This window comes from Onychomys torridus, chromosome 4, assembly GCF_903995425.1.
Source record: "Onychomys torridus chromosome 4, mOncTor1.1, whole genome shotgun sequence".
Taxonomy (NCBI): domain Eukaryota; kingdom Metazoa; phylum Chordata; class Mammalia; order Rodentia; family Cricetidae; genus Onychomys; species Onychomys torridus.
The window spans coordinates 3,925,771-3,945,100 of NC_050446.1; the positions used below are offsets into that span (position 1 = coordinate 3,925,771).

At 43.5% G+C, this 19,330-nt stretch overlaps 1 protein-coding gene across 1 annotated transcript in view; it reads left to right on the plus strand.

The window, feature by feature from the left end:
* Positions 1-18,857, plus strand: part of LOC118582570 (complement C5-like) — a 101,842-nt gene extending 82,985 nt beyond the window's left edge. Inside the window, exons 34-41 of the mRNA XM_036185543.1 lie at positions 6,286-6,388; positions 6,794-6,868; positions 6,977-7,082; positions 8,047-8,130; positions 9,020-9,109; positions 11,749-11,832; positions 17,848-17,986; positions 18,719-18,857. Coding sequence (XP_036041436.1) covers positions 6,286-6,388; positions 6,794-6,868; positions 6,977-7,082; positions 8,047-8,130; positions 9,020-9,109; positions 11,749-11,832; positions 17,848-17,986; positions 18,719-18,857 — 820 coding nt within the window. The remainder of the gene's footprint in view (positions 1-6,285; positions 6,389-6,793; positions 6,869-6,976; positions 7,083-8,046; positions 8,131-9,019; positions 9,110-11,748; positions 11,833-17,847; positions 17,987-18,718) is intronic.
* The last annotated feature ends 473 nt before the right edge of the window (positions 18,858-19,330 follow it).

Here is a 19,330-nt window from a genome sequence, read left to right on the forward strand (position 1 = left end):
GTGGAACTATGGTGCTAGAGAGCATCTCTTTTGGGTGTTGTTTTGGTTTTGCTTTGGCTTTTTTGCTTGTTTCTTTGTTTTGTTCGATTTTTTTTCCAAATTTGGGGGGGGGGGTCCTAAAAAGGCAGTGGAAGTTGCTTTTAGAACTGTGACACTGTAGTTAACTTGGGTGGATTCCAAAGTAACTAAGCAGTCTTTATTCATTTAAGAAATACTTTGCCTTCAAATATTCTCTCCTGATTAAAAAATTGCCAGCACTCTGTCTGTACATTCAGAGGCCTCTTTTGTGTATTTAGGTTTTTTTTCAACCTCTTGGTAGAAATGTAAGAAAAGGGGAGGGGGCGGGGAAGGATTTCATTTCTACAACAAAATGCCTTTGGGAAGATTGCTGGATTTGGCAGCAGGCAAAGGGCTTCTTGAGCAAAGAATTTCTGTTCAACAATTGAAACAGTCCCCATGGCAACCAGTCACCAAGCTCCACCGACCTTTTCATAGACACTCGGGGGGGGGGGGGGGGGGCGTAACGGGGACCTTTCACATTGTGCAGACATAGTATTTGCTTCTGTGAGCCCAGAAATCCCCGACTCTCCTCACCTAACCCCATCTAATTAAGGACATGCTCAGATGTCAAGAAACCAGTCAAAGGCATCCGTGTTCCCTTCTAAAAGGCTCCTTTGGTGAGGAGGGAGTTACATTTTTATGAGTCAGGGATTATTTTTTTTAGTGCCTTTAATTATTGTGATAAATGAGATTTTTTTTTTAATTCCTCATAAGAGCTGGATTGAATGCTCTTCACGGGTGGCTGAGGAAAAGATATACCTGGATACTTCACCAGCTCCCGATACCATGTTTCCCTAAGACCCATTCCTTTGGGTGAAATCATTTGTGAGCTACCTACCCTTCACCTCCTGTTTCCAAAGTGCCCCCACCACCACCACCACCACCACCACCCTGCTCTGCTCCAGCATGCAGCCGCTTTTGAGCATCTTGAAGCCCAGAGGCACCTTTCCCCACCTCCTCCCCACCCGCCCTTCTCCTCAGTCCCCTAACTGCCACTGGTAGCACTAAGCCTCCCTCCTCAAAGCCCAAGAGTCATAAAGATGGTTTAAAACACCTGGCTATGCTTCTCAAATGATTTCCACAAATAAGAAAATGATATGTGGAAATGGCTCAGTAAAACTGAGACAACCCAGACTTCCTGATCCCCTTTCAGAGGGGATGGGGTGGGGGAGAGATAGAGTGGAAAAGAGAGGGCAGGGGGAGTGAAGAGGAAGAGGGGGGCAGGGAGAGAGAGGAAGAGAGAGGGGGACGAGGAGGGAGGGAGAAAGAGCGAGATCCTATTTTACTCGCTCTGTTTTTCCTTAACTTCAAAACTAGAAAAATTCCTAGACCACAGAGTCTTTGAAGCACCAGTTTTTTCTTGAAGTACCCATGCTTGAGAACTTAGAAAGCAGGCAAGAGTAAAGAAAGAAGGAGTTTAACCCAGCACAGTCTCACCATGCAGAGAAAGGAGCTGCTGACATGTCAGCTGGGGGTTAGGGTTAAGGTCAGGGGATAGGGGTTAGGAGTGGGTTAGGGTTAGGGGTTAGGTTTATAGTTAGGGTTTCAGTTAGGGGTTAGTCATGGGGTTATGATTAGGGGTTATGGTTATGGTTAGGGTTTGTTTTGGGGTTAGGGTTATGGTTAGGATTTAAGTTAGGTGTTAGGGTTAGGTTTAGGGGTTAAGGTTTTGTTAGGGGTTGTGTTAGTGGATGTGGTTAGGGTTAGGGGATAAGGTTATGGTTACAATTTTCTTAGGAGTTAGAGTTAGGGGTTAGAGTCAGAGGTTAGGGTTATGCTTAGGGTTTGTTTGGTTTAGGGTTTAGAGTCAGGGGGTAGGGGTTAGGGTCAGATGTTAAGTAGTGTTATTTGTTAGGGTTAGGGGTTAGGGTTTGTGTTAGTGTTAGGGTCAGGGGTTAGGAGTTTTGGTTAGGGTTATTGATTAGGGATACGGTTTGGGTTGTGTTAGGTATTAGGATCCGGTGTTTGGGTTCATGCTTAGGTTTAGGATTAAGGCTAGGGTAGGGTTATTCTTAGGGTTATTGTTAGTGGTCAGGTTTAGGGTTAGGGTTATGGTTTGTGTTAGGGTGTATGGTTAGGGTTATGGTTAGGGCTTATTTTAGGGGGTAGGGTTAGTTGTTAGGGTTAGTGGTTAGGGTATGGTTTGGATTTGGGTTAGGGGTTATGGTTAGTGTTGGTTACATCGGCCCTGCTCGTGGCTTGGGGGCGGCCACCTGTGGTGGCCATGCCGACTGAGCAAGAGTGCTGGGGTCAGGAGCCATTGGTTAAAGCGGCGGCACTGGTGGCTGGTCGGTTCTCGTAGCTGGCTGCTGGCAAAGAGTGATGGACAGAAGAGTCAATGCAATGTTTTAGAGCTTTATTGGGAGAGAAAGGGGTGAGGTAGAGAGAGAAAGGAAGAGAGACAGAGAGAGACCGCATGGAGGGAAGTGAGCAGAAAGAAAAAAAGGAGACACACAGAGAGCCCACCGCTTTTTAGGCTGGGCCACGTCCTAGGCTAATGATGTAATTAAGGACAGAACCCTTACATCCCAGACTTTCACTTATTATAAAAAAAACAAGCAGGTAGATGGGAATAGGGGCGTCATTCCTCTCAAAAAGTGCTTTCAGCTGATTTTTTGGGCGTCAGTTGGCTCTTGGGGGAATAGAGAAGGGGAGTCTTCCAAGATAGACAGGCGTTGTGGGATGCTGTCTGTCATCCATTTGCTCTGGAGACATGTATCCCTCTTGGCTGTGGCTGGGAACCTTCTGTCTGACAAGATGCTGGTGACATAGAAAAAGCTTAGAGAGAAAAGAATCATTATTATTATATGTTGGTAGATCTAGCCTGTCCAGAAGGATTTTGAAACATGTCAAGCTTTATCAGAGACAGATTATTTAAAGCACCTGTTTCCTTTACTAGTTCAGCATCCAGGAGACAGGTGATCATTTGTTAAAAGCATCTCACAGGAATAGATGTTTACATTAAAGGCTTTTTGTAGCGCCCAGACACCTTTTAGCTGTTACAGTTTCTTACTTGATGATCTTTGGACTCTGGTTCTGTATCACTGGCTGAACAGTAACTTAGAACAGGGAACTGGGAAGAGAAAAGCTTGTGGTGCATGAGAATTTATTTTTTGAATTAGGGACAAGGCAAAGATCATGGCCCTGTCTGTATGCACATGAGAAACACAGACGGTAACTTTAAAGTGAGACAATGAGCTCTTATCTTAGTTGGAAATCTTTTTTTTTATTAAGTAACTCTGAAAGTACAATTAAATCTGGTGAGGTAAGGAAGGCTGTCCTCTGTTCCCAACAATAGAAAGGAGAAGTGACATCCTAAAACTCCCAGGACTGAGTCAGTGGCTCTGGTGTCCAGAAGGGAAGAAACAGATCGCTTCCCTGCTACTTTCTGGGTTCCCTGCTGTGTCTGTAGCCAAGCCTAGGTCTGTTGGAGGTCTTAGCTTGGTGAACCCATGCATCTTGGTGCCTGAAGGCAGTCAGCTGACTGGTTGTCTTTCTAGGTTGTAGCTAGAGTTTTCCTGCCCGGCCCACAGTCAGGACAAATCTCTCTTACCCACCAGGCCCATAGACTCTCAGAACCAACCAAGTAAACACACAGAAACTTACATTGTTTAGAAACTGTATGGCTGTGGCAGGCTTCTTATTATCTACTTCTTCTATCTTAAATTAACCCATTTCTATTAATCTGTACTTTGCCACGTGGCTTGTGGCTTACCAGTACCTTACATTCTCCTTGTCATGGTGGCGACTGGCAGTCTCTCTCCACCCCAGCCTTCCACCTCCCAGAATTCTCTTCTTTCTTGTCCTGCCTATACTTCCTGCCTGACCACTGGCCAAACAGCGTTTTATTTATACAGAGCAATATCCACAGCACTAGGCAGCACTTTTAACAAGGCTGTTGATGGCCTGGCAGGGCATTCACTAGCCCGTGGCCTTTTTCTCACTTAAAACAGCGACCCAACAGCTTTTGGGAGTCAGCAAGTGCCAGCACTTGGCAATTTTGTTTTTGGGCTTTTATCTCTTCCCTGGCACACCTTAAATAACACAGATGACTCTTTTGCCTGTGGGGTCAGGAGCCTTGCTCTCCAGATGCTTAAGTTTTAGTCGGGAAGGTTTGGGGAATAAGAGACGGATTTTACTTTGTGTCCTGGATTTTTTTTCCTAATGATTGGTGGTTTAAGGACAACTTTTAGAAGACCTGCCAGTAGGCAGACTGTAAACGGATCCTTTTGGAAGACTTGTCTGAGGCTATAACCTGATTTTTTGGCTTAGGAGCCATCCTGACTACTGTAAACTTCAGTGTATGGATCTTAGCCACTTTCAGACCTTTCTGTGTTTCTTAAGGCAGTTGAAAATGAGTGGGTGGAGTTGAGGTGAGTTAGGGCGAGTCTTAGAAACCGCCCAAGCCTGTCCATTTGAGCCCGCCCGCTGCCAGCAGAAGTCAGACAGAAAAGGTTGCACATGGCAGATGTGGAAGTGGGGAGGGAGAAGGGTTTAGAGCTTCAGCAGAAAGCTTGGGGATAAAGTAACTCTTATTTGCCCATTCGCTGGCACAAGTTCCTGTGACTCTTACGTGGCCAGATTTACCGGTACCCGCCCTTTTGTTCTATGGCTTTTGCCCATTTGCTTGCAGAAGTTCCTGCAATGCTGCTAAGTGGCCAGATTTATGGGTACCCACCCCATCTGCCAATGTAAGTGCGTGGTATCCGCCCCTTTGTACCATGGCTGTAGCCGAGAGAAAAATAAAAAATGAAAAATAAAAAATTAAGATAACAAACTGGGATCAGACTTCAACTTGGGTGTCCCCGAGAATGGAGTAAGATCTAAGATCAGCTCAAGTCCCCCTCCTCTTCGTCAAGGGATGAGAGCTGCGACTGCAGTTGGTCCACCCGTCCTTGTCAGGAGCAAAAATGTGCCTGCAGTTGCCAGCACAGCCCGAGAACAATCCCCGGGGTGTCTGTCACAAAGAATATAGCTCAGACTACTGCCGGGAGAACGGCAGACTCACTGTGAAGAGTCATGGCCGTAGCTGTATAGGGGTCCAGAGGAGGCGAGGGACGCATGCGCACGTGAGCGCTCATGGTCTCAGCAGTCTCACAGTCTCGCTGGACGGGAGAGGAGGTGGCAAGCGGCAGCAGTCAGCAGGTCCTCAGTTGGCGTATCCGAGCCTGAACAGCACCAAATGTTGGTTAAATCTGCGCTGCTCATGGCTGGTGGCCATGCCGACTGAGCAAGAGTGCTGGAGTCATGAGCCATTGGTTAAAGTGGCGGCACTGGTGGCTGGCCGCTGGCAGAGAGTGCTGGACAGAAGAGTCAGTGCAACCTTTTAGAGCTTTATTGGGAGAGAAAGAGAGAGAGAGAGAGAGAAAGGGAGAGAGACAGAGAGAGAGAGAGAGGGAGAGGGAGAGAGACAGAGAGAGAATGACAGAGAGAGAGAGAGAGAGAGAGAGAGAGAGAGAGAGAGAGAGAGACCTCATGGAGGGAAGAGAGTGGAAAGAGAAAAAGGGACACACAGAGGGCCCGCCCGCTTTTTAGGCTGGGCCATGTCCTAGGCTAATGATGTAATTAAGGACAGAACCCTTACATTTAGGGTTAGGTTTAGTGTTTGGATTAGGGTTAAGTTCAGTCCTTTTGGTTAGGGATGAATAAGGTTAGGTTAGTGTTTGGGTTTGGGTTCTCTTTATGATACACAATTAATATTTTACTTTGAATTAGTCTCTTAAAAAAGAACTAGAATAGGAATTAAGAAACCTGGATTCACACACAGCTCTGCTTGAAGCTCCTGCATTTCCTGTGCCGGGTGCCACACTCCAGTCCTAATTCATCTATTGTCATGGAGTGGGTGACTTCTATGCTCAATGGTGTGCTGGCATTGTTGGCCAAGGACAGCATTATAATAGATGGCTCAAAGACCCTCTGCAACTTCAACACTCAGATTCTGACCCATATACCATCATACATAGGACCAAATTTAAAATTTAAAGGATGAGGGCAGGCATAGTGTGCACTCCTTTAATCTCAGCACTTGGGGAGGAAGAGGCAGGCCAATCTCAGTGTGTTTGGGGCCAGCCTAGGCTGCTGAGTTCTCATAGTCTCAGGACAGCCAAGGACTACATTGTGAGGTCCTGTCTCCAATATATATAAAACTAAATAAAGACAGCTCAGATTTTCTTTAAAAATCTTATAATTTATTTAATCCATTTCTCAATCTCTGATTTGTTTTAGCTACAAGCCCAGCAAGGAAGAGTCAGCATCTGGATCCTCCCATGCAGTGATGGATATCTCTCTGCCAACAGGAATTGGAGCTAACCAAGAAGATTTACGTGCTGCAAGTGTTTTCTTTGAGATGTTGTGAAAGCTGGGGTTTCTTTCCTACATTATTTTATGGGCAAATTTATATTCTTTTACTTTAATACCTCACTCATACAATCACCCAAAATATTCTTTCCAAAACCACTGTGATTTGACTTATGAAAATGAAGCAGGATGGTCACTTAACCAAAACATGTGCGTACATGCAGCAGTGTGCTGGGGGTTCCAGAAGGAGGGGGTCATCCTTACCATGGAGTGCTGGATCATACTCTGGCTTAATCAATGGGGAAACATAATTAAGCACAAAGACAAGAAAGCAAATTCAAGTGCTCTGTCTCTTTCTGTTTTTCTGTCTCTGTATGTGTCTCTGTGTGTGTCTCTGTCTCTGTCTCTCTCTCTCTCACTCCTCTTTCTTCTTTAGCTTGTGGAAGGAGTGGATCAACTCCTAACTGATTACCAGATCAAAGATGGCCATGTGATTCTGCAACTGAATTCGGTAAGTTCTGCCTCCCAGCATTCCCACCTCCCATCACATCTTTACATGCTGAGCCTTTGTGAACACCCCTCCCACACAGCTTCTTACAACCTTGAATTTATCAAACAGATTCCTTCCAAAGATTTCCTTTGTGTCCGATTCCGGATATTTGAACTTTTCCAAGTTGGGTTTCTGAATCCTGCTACCTTCACGGTGTATGAATATCATAGACCAGGTAACCAGCTCTGCTCAACTCTAGTTTCCTACAGAGAGTCTGTGTAACTTAGAAATCCAAGGAGGCCTGCACACTTTACAGACTGCCTTTCTCAAAGCCTACTTTGGAAAGTCCAACCTGAACACTCATTTTTAAATACTGCATTCAAACAACTTTGTAATCAAGCCTATTGGTTCATGCCTCGGTTCTCATATTCCCCCTGTTTAGAATAACCGGATTACATTACCCTCAACTTTAAAATGTTTCACCTTAAGTTCCTTTGTGGTAGTCACTGCCGGTGTCTCTTGAATCCCTCCTCTCTAAAGAGCCCAGTTACTGCCCAATTGTTTCATCCTCTCAGAACGACCCCACCCTTTCTGATTCTCTTACTGTTGACACACAGATCACAGTTACCACCTTGTGCTGAAATTACCTGATTTTATAACGTTCCCACTAGCCCCCACATATGTTCATCCTCATGCCCTGATAATGTTCACTTGTATCATCCAGTACATGTGAACTCAGCTCAACGCCTTCTGAGAAGGGAAACTGTCCACTTTGGGCAGCTGTGTTTGTTAGAAAATGTTTAAGTGGAGCAAACACTAGTTTCATCTTCTGAATTCACATAGAACATACCTAATCTCTCTTCTCATATATAGGCATATATGTGTATATGTATATATCACATGTCGTGTGTGTGTGTGTGTGTGTGTGTGTGTGTGTGTGTGTGTGTGTGCATTCTAAGAAATGGCTGTTAAACAGTAAAATTTCAAATCCAGAGCCAAAATAGCGAAGCGGAGATGGGGTTCTTCAGGAACAGAAACCCTTCTAGCACAGCCAATTCATAATCTAACCTCCGTGGGCCTAGAGCTGTAAATGAAAAGATTGGTGTAGACAATCTCTGAAGTCCCTTGTAAGAGACTCGATGACTACATGTGTTGTGTAGCAGCCCACCACTCCTTGTGACCGTGTCTCATTCCCGCAGACAAGCAGTGCACCATGTTTTATAGCACTTCTGACACCAGGCTTCAGAGAGTTTGTGAAGGAGCAGCATGCCAGTGTGTAGAAGGTAATTGCCTGTTTAATCTGCCTGTCTCTGTCTGAAGGGAATCTTGGGAAGCTGGCCAAACTGTGGTTTCTCAGAAGTAGATGTGGAATCTTAGCTGACTAAAAAGTAATTCTTCCCTAAGCCAACTCCTGACAGCTCCCAAGCACCCTGGGGGAACCCACCTTCCGCCAGAACGGACACTCCACCCAGCCGCCCGCACAGGGTGTCCTGGGGACATAATCTAGTTTATTTTTACTTTCACCTGAGTTTCCAGCAAAGGGCATAATCAAAGAGGACAGAGACCAGGTCTATGCCACCAGGCTTTCCTCTCCCTTTTAATTCTAGTTAATGGGATTTTCTGTCACTTCTCCAAGTTTAATTCTGTTTCTTTGAAATCAAAGGAAGCCTTTTTGGCAACTCACCCAACCTTATCAGAAATCAACATCATCTCTCTGTGAGTCTACATTGGTTTTGATTGTTTAACCATCTATTAGGGTTTGTTTATGATTTGTAGTTTCCAATTATTTTTTGTTTTTCTACGTCTTAGGTCCTTATTGTACCCTCTTATAGCTAAAATCAAATCATCATTTTATGTTTCATTAGACTCCAAAAATGGAAAGTTACTCCACACACACTTCCTTCATGGGAAGGATGTGCTTTTCTGAAGAGCTGACTGTGGAATTAGTAGCCATGTAATAAGTCTGTGGTAAGACTTTGGTTGGCTGGTTTCATTTTTGCCTTATATAATGTTTCACTTGGAAGAGAAGAAAATGGACAGGTTTTAGGAATCTGGCATTTGTAAGAAATGGTCCCAGATTGTCTCTGGGTTCACGGGAGGCTGTTCACTTGCACAGAGAGTGCCCCCTTCAGTACACTAACCTAACGCTCACCCTTTCCCCACACAACCCAGCTGACTGTGGGCAACTGAAGGCAGAAGTGGACCTGTCCATCTCTGCAGCCACCAGGAAAGAAATGGCATGTAAACCGGAGATTGCCTATGGTAAGTGCAGACGTCCAACAGAGTTGAACATGAAATTTCATCAATACATGTTCAGTTAGAAAGCTGGAACACTGTGCTTAGTGACATCATGTGGATATAACATTTCTTTGGGTCCCTTGAAGGAAAATGTCATCAATTTTCAGCATTAAGGTACAAAGTTATATTTTATTCTGCAAAGAAGTATGATTTTTGATTAAAGATAATGGGAGAGACAGGTGTCCAGCAAAACACTTCCCCTACTAAGGCCTTCTGAATAGATGTACTACACTTATTCCAAGACAACTTTTGAAAAACCACAGAATTTGGGGCTTAAGGGATGGTTCAGTGGTTAGGCCTGTGTAATTCTCTTCCATAGGTTCTGAGTTTGGTCCCCAGCACCCATGTTGGGCACCTCTACTCCTGTAACTCCATCTCCAGAGATACAAGCTGTCTGGCCCCCACGAGCACCTGCATTCATATGCACACACACACACACACACACACACACACACACACACACACACACACACAAATGACAAGAAAGGAAGGCCACAGAGTCTTGGATTTCAGTTGTGTGCTCTTCCAGTGGAGACAGTAGAGTAGGGGGAGAAAAAACAAAGGTTTTTTTTCTTTAAATTTTTCTTTAAGGCAAAGAGGGGGCTACTAGACAACTTTTGATATGAACACAGTTGCCATCTGCGCTTGGGGCTCTCCTCTTCTCTCATTGTCCAGAGCTCAGATCTAAGTTTCCATGGATAGCTGTAGGCTGTATCATGTCCCTGAGAGAATTAAATCCTCCTGGTGGTCTGAATGAGCCCTCACAGGCTCATACATGTGAATACTTGTCCTCAGTTGGTAGAACTGTTTGGGAAGGAGGTGTGTCACTGGGGGCAGGCTTTGGAAGTTTCAAAAGTCCATGCGCTCTCTCTCTCTCTCTCTCTCTCTCTCTCTCTCTCTCTCTTTCTTCTCTCTCCATCCAACTAGAGGGTCAAGATACAAGCTCTTAGCTCTTCTGTCATGGTGCCTTTGCTCTGCCATCATGGGCCCTAATTCTGAAGCCATAGGCCACAAATAAACTTTTTCTTCTATGAGTTACCTATGAGAGCTGTATATCTTATTACTACAGTAGAAACTAAATAAGTGGGGGCTGGAGGGATGGCTTGGGGTTAAGAGCACTGACTGCTCTTCCAGAGGACCTGGGTCCAATTCCCAGCACCCATGTGGTTGCTTATAACTCCAGTTCCAGGGGATCTGACACCCCTGGGGGAAAAAAAGAAAGAAAACAGAAAAGAAAGAAAACTAAATAAATCACTCCTTTATTTTTGGAGTCAAATGCTGCCTATTGTGGCTTGGGATACCTCTGCCCATCGTGGTGTGGGACACCTTGCTGGTCTTTCATTCATTCCCTGTATCTATTCCAAGTGCTTCTAGTTTGGGTCTGGGTTTGGTTTTGGGTTGTTGTTTTTTTTTGTTTTGTGTTGTTTTGGTTTTTTTGGTGGAGAGTTAATACTATGCACTATTATTTTCAAATTCTCTCAGAAAGGATGTTGTTTCCAAGTTTACGCACACGCACACGCACACGCACGCACGCACACACACACACGCATACGCACGCACACACACACACGCATACACACATGCACACACACACACACACACACACACACACACACACACACACACACAGAGCTGGTTTGGTATTTTATGTTTTGAATGTGGTTTTTTGCTGGACATCTTAATCCCTTTCCCATCATTGTGAGAAGACACCATGATAACAGCATCTTGAGGGAGAAAAGGCTTTATTTTGGCTTGTTCCAGCAGGATAAAGCCCACCATGGTAGGGAGATGTTGTAGGCAGGGAAGGCACATTGCATCTGCACTCAGGAAGCAGAATGGAAACAGGAAGTGAGCCTTGTCTGCAATACTGCAGGGCCCACCCCAGGGACCCACTTCCTCCAGGAGGACTTCATGTCTTAAAGGTTCCACAACCTTCCCAATCAATGGGGACCCAGGCGTCCAAACACATGCTCTTCCGGAAGACATTTCACACTCAACCCCAGCCTGAGTTCCATGAGGACTCGCTAAAGCAGCAGTTCTCAACCTGTGGGTCTCAACCCCTTGGGGTCAAATATCAGATGTTATGATTCATAGCAGCAGCAAAATTACAGTTTTGAAGTAACTACAAAGATTAATTTTATGGTTGGGGTCACCACAACATGAGGAACTGTATCAGAGCGTCATAGTGTTAAGAAGAGGAGAACCACCACCCTAGAGCATCAAACCACCGTCACTATATACCAGTGAAGAAACTGAGGTTCCAAGAGGTTAAATGTTTGCCGAAGGCCATGGGGACGTAGTGAGAGGAATGGAGTGCTGCTGTTAGTGCCACCGTGATCTACAGGATCTTCTCAGCAGAATTACTGACATCAGAATCAACTTCATGTATTTCCTTCCTTTAAATTCATCTTCACTTTTTTTAATCTAACAATTTAGCTGAGGGATTTGGGAATATCCAGGGAATAAATGAGATCCACCCTAGGGTGTCCTGATACCTGCTGTCCACATTCCTCATCTGATGACAAGCCCTGGCTTCCTCTGGGGGTGGCATTGGTGGTGTTCAGTCTGGACTGTTTCATTTTGTCATGTTTTGTTTTTACCAGCTTATAAGGTTAGGATCACATCCACCACTGAAGAAAACGTTTTTGTCAAGTACACTGCAACTCTTCTAGACATCTACAGAACAGGTAAGATGTCCTGCTCCCCTTCAGCATTTAGTGCACCCTACCAGCCAGGCACTGTACGAGACACAGAGTTGACTCAAAAACAGTCTCAGAGTCTCACCTTCAGGAAGTTTCTAGTTCTCGGTGAATTCTCTTCTCACAGATTTTAGCAAATGCTTTCATGTCAGCATAACCATCTTTAGCCTTTTGTGTTTCATGTAAGCTACTTAAAACACACCTTTATCACAGTTACTCACGTGTGCATGTGTGTGCACCTTTGGCACACATGAGGAGTCAGAGCATGGCATGCAGGAGTTGGCCCTCTCCTTCCCCCATGTGCTCCTGGGCCTTGAACTTAGGTCATCAGGCTTGGAACCTGTACCTTTCCCTGCTGAGTCATCTTGCTGGCCCTTAAAACACATAGATGATTAAATATATGTTAAGTGACTTAAGCTTATTCCCTTGTTTATATCTCTAAACAGCGACGTCTCATTGGAGTAACTATAAATTCTGCAGTCAGTGGGGCCATAAGTCTACATTGTAACATGTTTTTATTAACGTGTATCCTCATCAATTCTGACAATCATGCCCTATATAGAGTTAAATTTTTTCATAATGCTTCCAATTTTTTATTTGATTTATACACACACACACACACACACACACACACACACACACAGTTTAGTTTCCTGGTTTCTATTTTCAGCTTTTATTTTTGTATCATTGATGGCCCCTCCCCATTTTTGAGCCGTTCTGATGGTGTGATCTTTCCACTGTCCAAATTTTTAGCACTGTTTTCATCTGATATTCACATCAGAAGCAATAATTAACCACATCTTTTCTTTAAATTTTAAACTGATATGTCTTAGTGTTCACCCAGGCTGACCTTGAACTCACAGTCAGCCACCCACATGCTGGACTTGCAGGTGTGTGACACCTCCTCTGGCTGCCATTTGTCTCTCACTAAAGGAAGGAAGATCTTTTTCTCCTGAGAAACGTGGAATGTCAGTTTGTTTGATGTCAGTGCTCACTTGGTGTCCACAGACACCCACATGGCTCTGATTTCACCTGGTATCAGGCGGTCCCAAATCACAGCCCTTCGTTAGTGTCGTTCCCTTTGTCCTTTGGATTCTGAAGATTAATTCTAGTAATTTTAATGCTTATTAGAAATTTTGAAGTCATATAAATATCAGAAGCCCACATGCTTCCTACTTAGCACAGAATCCATTTAGTATCAAGGTATATTGATAAATTCTTATTTTATATATTCAAGGATGCTAGGCGAGAATATGGGAACAAAAGAGAAGGTTTGTGATTGCTGAAATTAACTGTTCTCTGCTCTTCTGAACATACTTGAAATTGTTTACTAACAAAAAGTTGTAAAATATTAAGACCCAGTATTGTCACACTGCTTTCTCCAACAGTGGCTGGCTTGAGGGTACTGGGAATGTGGCTCAGGCATTGGCTACAACTTGGACAGTCTAAAAAAATCAGTCTGAATTAGCATGTGCATGCTAGAATCGATGGTGCTAGAAAAAGTTATGTATGCAGCAATTACATACATTGACTGGCATGTTGGAGAGTTCTCCAGGCTTCACTGCTAGGGAGACCATAACACAGATAAGTAGCTGCAGAATGGCCCCAAATATTACAGCAATGAGTCAGGTGCGGTCCTTGCCCTCAAGAAGTTTCTAGTGTATCTGAGAACTGAGACAGGTAGGGCAGAAAACTGGAGTAGAAATTCAGGTGTAAATGCTGGGGGATGGCCCAGTGGGTGAAAGAGCCTGCTGCTCAAGTGTGACACCTGAGTTCAGATCCCCAGCATTCATGTAAATAACGGGATGCAATGGTGCACATCTGTAAACCCAGTGCTCAAGCCTGGGGGGGGTGTGAGCAAACGGATCCTGGGGGCTTCCTAGCCATCAAGTCTAGTCAAAATGGTGACCCTAGGTTAAAAGATCTTATCTCCAAAACTAAGATGGAAAGTGATAGAAGAAACTGTCCAAAGTCAACTTCATGCTTTCATAAGCACATCCATATATGCCAGAGAGAGACAGAGAGGGTTTGGGGGGAAGGAGGGAGGAATGGGAGGGGGCATTAGATAAAGGTGTAAAGCTATGAAAGGAGAGGGGGGGTATAGATCAGTGGTAGGGACCCTGGAGTGATCTCTGTTACTATTACAGCAAAGGCAGACAAGCAGGGCTTAGCTGATGCTGTGAGAAGTGAAGGTAGGGTTTAAACATGTGAAACTCAACAGGACAAACATGGGGAAGACTGCATTCTGGGTGGAAGCAACATGTCCTGGCTACTTCTGAGTCTGAAAGTTATCTTCCATAGAATTTGCCATCTTTTCACATCTCATGCCTTTCTAGAAAGTTGACCATTGCCAGTTACCAAATGTTGTCCTTTTTTAAAATGGTTGCTGCCTTTTAAGCCACAACTGTCTGAATCAGCAACTGCAACTCTGCCACAAGGGCCACAGCCAAAGCAAAATCTGTTCCCTCAGGCTCCAACTCTCGCAAACCTGTGAAGAGAACGTAACTAAACCTCTGTCCCTCTAAAGCACTCATGATTCAAAAGTTAAGGTGGAATTGTGTTCCTCAGAGAGACTGAACAGCAAGTAGCTCACCTTCTCTGCTTGCTCACATCCTCCCAAAAGCCCTCATACTTCTCCTTGACCCTCCTTAAAAACCCTTTCTCACCTGGCTCCTCCCTACCACTTCCTGTCAGCTAGCTGCTGACTCAGCCTCCTGACCGCAGGTGAATTTTATTTAATCAAATATATCTTTGCATCATTAAACAAACATTTTAAAGCATAAACAAAAGTAACACACCTTAAAAATAATATTCTACAACATTTCCCCCTATTTGTCTAAACAAAAAAAAGAAAGATTTTAACTTTAACATAATTAAGACTGTACACAATAAGAACAATTATCAAGTAAAGATTACATTCAAAATGTAATGGATTTGTGTCTGGCAAATTAAAAGAAAGTTCTCCATTATCTATCCTATCTTAATGAATCTAAAGTTTTACACCTAGTTTACTCTATCATAACTAAAGAAAACTGCAACTGTAACTATCTAGTCTTCAACTCCATCAAAGACCCAGAAGGATAATATTATTTGAGTAAGAAAAAGTGCATTGCAAACAACTTCCAAAAACTCTAGTAATGACAAAGATATCTGGCTGCCTGGACAGTCACCCAAAGTTCCTCGTGCAACATTGGGGCATCCATCTTCAGCCTATAGACCCATAGACTTCTCAGTGAAGCAGGAAATCTGAAGGACTGTCTTACCTTGTTTTGGCAAAGTTCAACAGTTTTTTTTCCTATGTGCCTTGCATGTCTAGTCTGCATAGCACATTGTCAGCAGTCAAAAGCAAGAACAGTTTCTTTGCTCAGTAGCTAACCTTGTCACAACAAAAGCAAACTCCATAAGGAGTTTCTTCAATGCCCATCATCTTCTCTGAAGTAAATTGGTGCTGCCAGGAGCAGATGTGTCTTGTTGTCATAAAAAAGAAAAAAACAACAACTTTAAATTAACAAAACATTTTAAATGCCATATTCTATAGGTCTTTGAAGTATTGAGGATCATCTATCTATAATATATTTATTTAACCTAGAAACATACCTAACATATCTACAAATATGATTGTTATAAATAACTAACTACTGACCTATGTTTCTTGATTGTCCTATATAATTTATAATAATAGCTTTCAAAAACTAGAATTGTACCTTACATTTGTAAGTAAACTACATAGGTACAATACTTTAAATAAGATTAGAAACATATATACAATATGTTGTAACAAAAAATAATCTTAAATTTTTATCAATATACAAAAATCCTTTAAACAAGAGTAGAAACATATATACAGCATAACGAAATTAACTTTTAGTTTGTATCAATATTCCATATTCCCCTAAATAATAACAAACATCCATCACCCACCAAATAACCAAAAATCACCCACACCCCCAAACTCTTGGAAATGTGGGACTAGTATTCTCCAAACTGCTTCCTGCTGTTTGTGGATGAAGTATCTTTAGGGTCCCAGAGAGAAAATTTGAGATAATGGCCAAGTCCTGGGAAGACCAGCAGTAAACTTTGCTGATAGATATTACCTGTCAAGTTTCAGGAGGTCTTGCCTGATCAATCCTGATCCATATTAACCCTGAGGGAATCCACAGCCTCTCATATCCTGTGGGAACAAAACTCCAAAGCATTTTTGGTTTCCATTTGACAAATACATTTTTTACTTTTTTAAAAGTTAAGGCATTTCTAAAGTATATAGGCTGATTTATTTCAACAGTCCCTCTTTTAAGTTCAGGTCTCTTTGCAGCTTTCCTTTGCTTTTCAACAATGAAAACATTCAAAATCAACACAATAACATACAGGATCCAGACTCCCTGTGTATTTCCCATCTTACATGGCTTTTTGCTTTTATATTATTATTACTCTCTCTTTAAAGACTTTGTTATTTTTAAACTATTCATTTCTTTCTATGACTATACCCATTTTCTTTTCTTAAGCCTATGCACATTGTAAAACACACTGTAATCTATTTAAAAGTTTTTCCATCTGGACCTCTTTTATTGCATATCTTCAGCCTTTTTTGACCATGTAAGCAAACCTTTAAACTGCTAACCTGCACCTGGATCCTCCACACATGGCTCTCAGCTGGCTCCACCCACTTCTTGGGTCATGAAAACTAAGCATGAAACTCCTGGCCAGTCAGAGGTTTGTCTGAGGAACTGCATTAAACCTTCCTAGCTATAGAAGCTGGTACCTGAGTTGCCACAAGCAGTTTTTACTTAGCTTGCCATTTTTATTTAGCATTGCCAGCTGAGCAGCGACTCTTAAAGGACACAGTCGAGTCCTTTTTGTTCTTGGTTTGTTTTTTTTTTCCCCCTGTCTTTTTCTTTAAAAGCTTTCTCAGGCCCTGTGGAAATTTAAGAGACCCAAGTTGGTACACCAAAATGTTGTTGGTTGTTTTTTTCACTCTTTTGGGGGGGTCTGCCACCCAGCTCCCCAATACATCACACACAAGGCTTATTCTTAATTATAAATGTCTGGCCTTAGCTTGTCTTGTTTCTAATCAGCTTTTCTTAACTTTAAATTATTCCCTTCTATCTTTTGCCTCTGGGCTTTTATCTTTTTCTCTTCCTGTATACTTTTCATGATTTCTTACTCTGTAGCTGGCTGTGTGGCTGTGTGGCTGGCCCCGAAGTCCTCCTCTTGCTCTTTTGCTCCTCATCCCTTCCCCAGATTTCTCCTTCTATATCTTCTTTCTGCCTACCAGCCTCACCTATCCTTTCTCCTGCCTTGCCATTGGCCATTCAGTTCTTCATTAGACCATCAGGTGTTTTAGACAAGCACAGTAACACAGCTTCACAGAGTTAAACAAATGCAACATAAACAAAAGTAACACAGCTTAGAATAATATTCTAAACAACCAAGTACATCCTTAATTGTATATATAACACATGGAGATAAATACTGTACAACTGCTGGGCAGTGGTGGCACACACCTTTAATCCCAGCACTCGGGAGGCAGAGGCAGGTGGATCTCTGTGAGTTCAAAGCCAGCCTGGTCTACAGAGTGAGTTCGAGGACAGGCACAAAGCTACACAGAGAAACCCTGTCTTAAAAAAACAAAACAACAACAAAAAACACTGTACAACTATTGAACAGTGATCCTGGATCTCTGAGAAATAATAACACTTAACAACTCTTGCTTTGCCCTCTGCACTTTTCATGTTAGACAATTTAGCCTTCTTAGTAGTTCTGTAGTAATATTGTCGTGCTCATTGTTCAAATGAGGGAGCATAAATCAGTGGCCAGAGCCACATGGTGGGAAGTGGCACTGATGGGGTTGAGCCCAGATAGCCTGGCTGCAGTCTCCTATCAACCACAGGGGAGTACCCTCTTCAGCAGTACTTGCCTCCCGTGGCCACGGGACCTGAGCAGCTCAAGAAGAGAGTTCATAACTGCAACATTAAAATGTGACTCTGATAACCCTCCTTGTCTCAGGGGAAGCCGCTACTGAGAAGGGCTCTGAAATCACCTTCATTAGGAAGATAAGCTGTGCCAATGCTGGCCTGGTGAAAGGGAAGCAGTATCTGATCCTGGGCAAAGAGGCTCTGCAGATCAAACTCAATTTCAGCTTCAAGTAAGTCGCCAGCATTTGTAGCTCTGGCCTCTTCTCCAACCTGAGTGTCATTTATTCTTAGCTACACTCACACTCCATTGGTGTCTTAAGTTCAGCCAACAAAGCATTATGAGTATTAATGAAGCTTCTTGAGTTTCACAACAGCTGAAGCCTGGACTGAGGGCCATCCAAGTGACAAAACCCAATGAGGAATTGAGAACGCATGCCCACATCCTCTGGCCACTGCCCACTCCCTCACTGTGCAGTCTTAAGTGTAGAGAGACACACCACACACACGCCCATGCACACACACCATACACACCACACTCACACACATTCATACACACACACCACACACACACATTTATATACACATACACTTACACACACACACCACACACACTCACATTCATACACACACACCACACACACACTCATACATACACACCACTCACACATACACCACACTCACACACACAACACACACATATATATATACACATACACCTACAGCCACACCACTCACACCATACATATTCATACACCACACACTCATACACATCTACTCACACATATCACACTCACACACACCACTCACACTCATATACACCATACACTTACACACACACCACTCACATCACACAGTCACACACACACTTGCCCACATCTGATCTCTTCCTAAGGAAATCAAGTACAGCTTTCCTCTGTCTGTGGCCACCATCACCAACACTGTTTCCGTCTTTGACTTGACAGGTACATCTACCCTCTAGATTCCTCCACCTGGATTGAATATTGGCCCACAGACACAACGTGTCCATCATGTCAAGCATTTTTAGCTAATTTGGATGAGTTTGCAGAAGACATCTTTTTAAACGGCTGTGAAAATGCCTGAGGGGATTAGGCCATGTGGCTCTCCCCATAGGCTCCTGCAGGTGGCATTCTCTCCCCTGGAAGCCAGTCTTTCTTGAAAACTTACCCTAAAATTCAATGTACTTTCTTTCTAGTAAGGTGTGAGTTGAAGTTACAACTTTGTGAAATAGCAAAGCCTTGTGGGAACATGAATAAAGGTTCCCAAGGTCACTGGACATCAGCACCAATAAACTGAACAGTGCTGAACACTTAGCATTTGGGAATGAGTGCTGGGGTCAGAAAAGGAGCCCCCTGAAATGCAGCACCCTATAAAAACAGAGCCTTTACTTGAAAGAAAAATACCAAGGGCGGAAACTGGCCATTAAAGCTTGGCTTTGCACTCAACTTATTAAAAACTGTTATTTCACGCTGGCTCGGCTTCAGGAACACAGAGGGAGGGGACATGGCAATAGGGAACCTTGACCCGGGAAGACCACCCCCAGAGCCCTCAGCTCC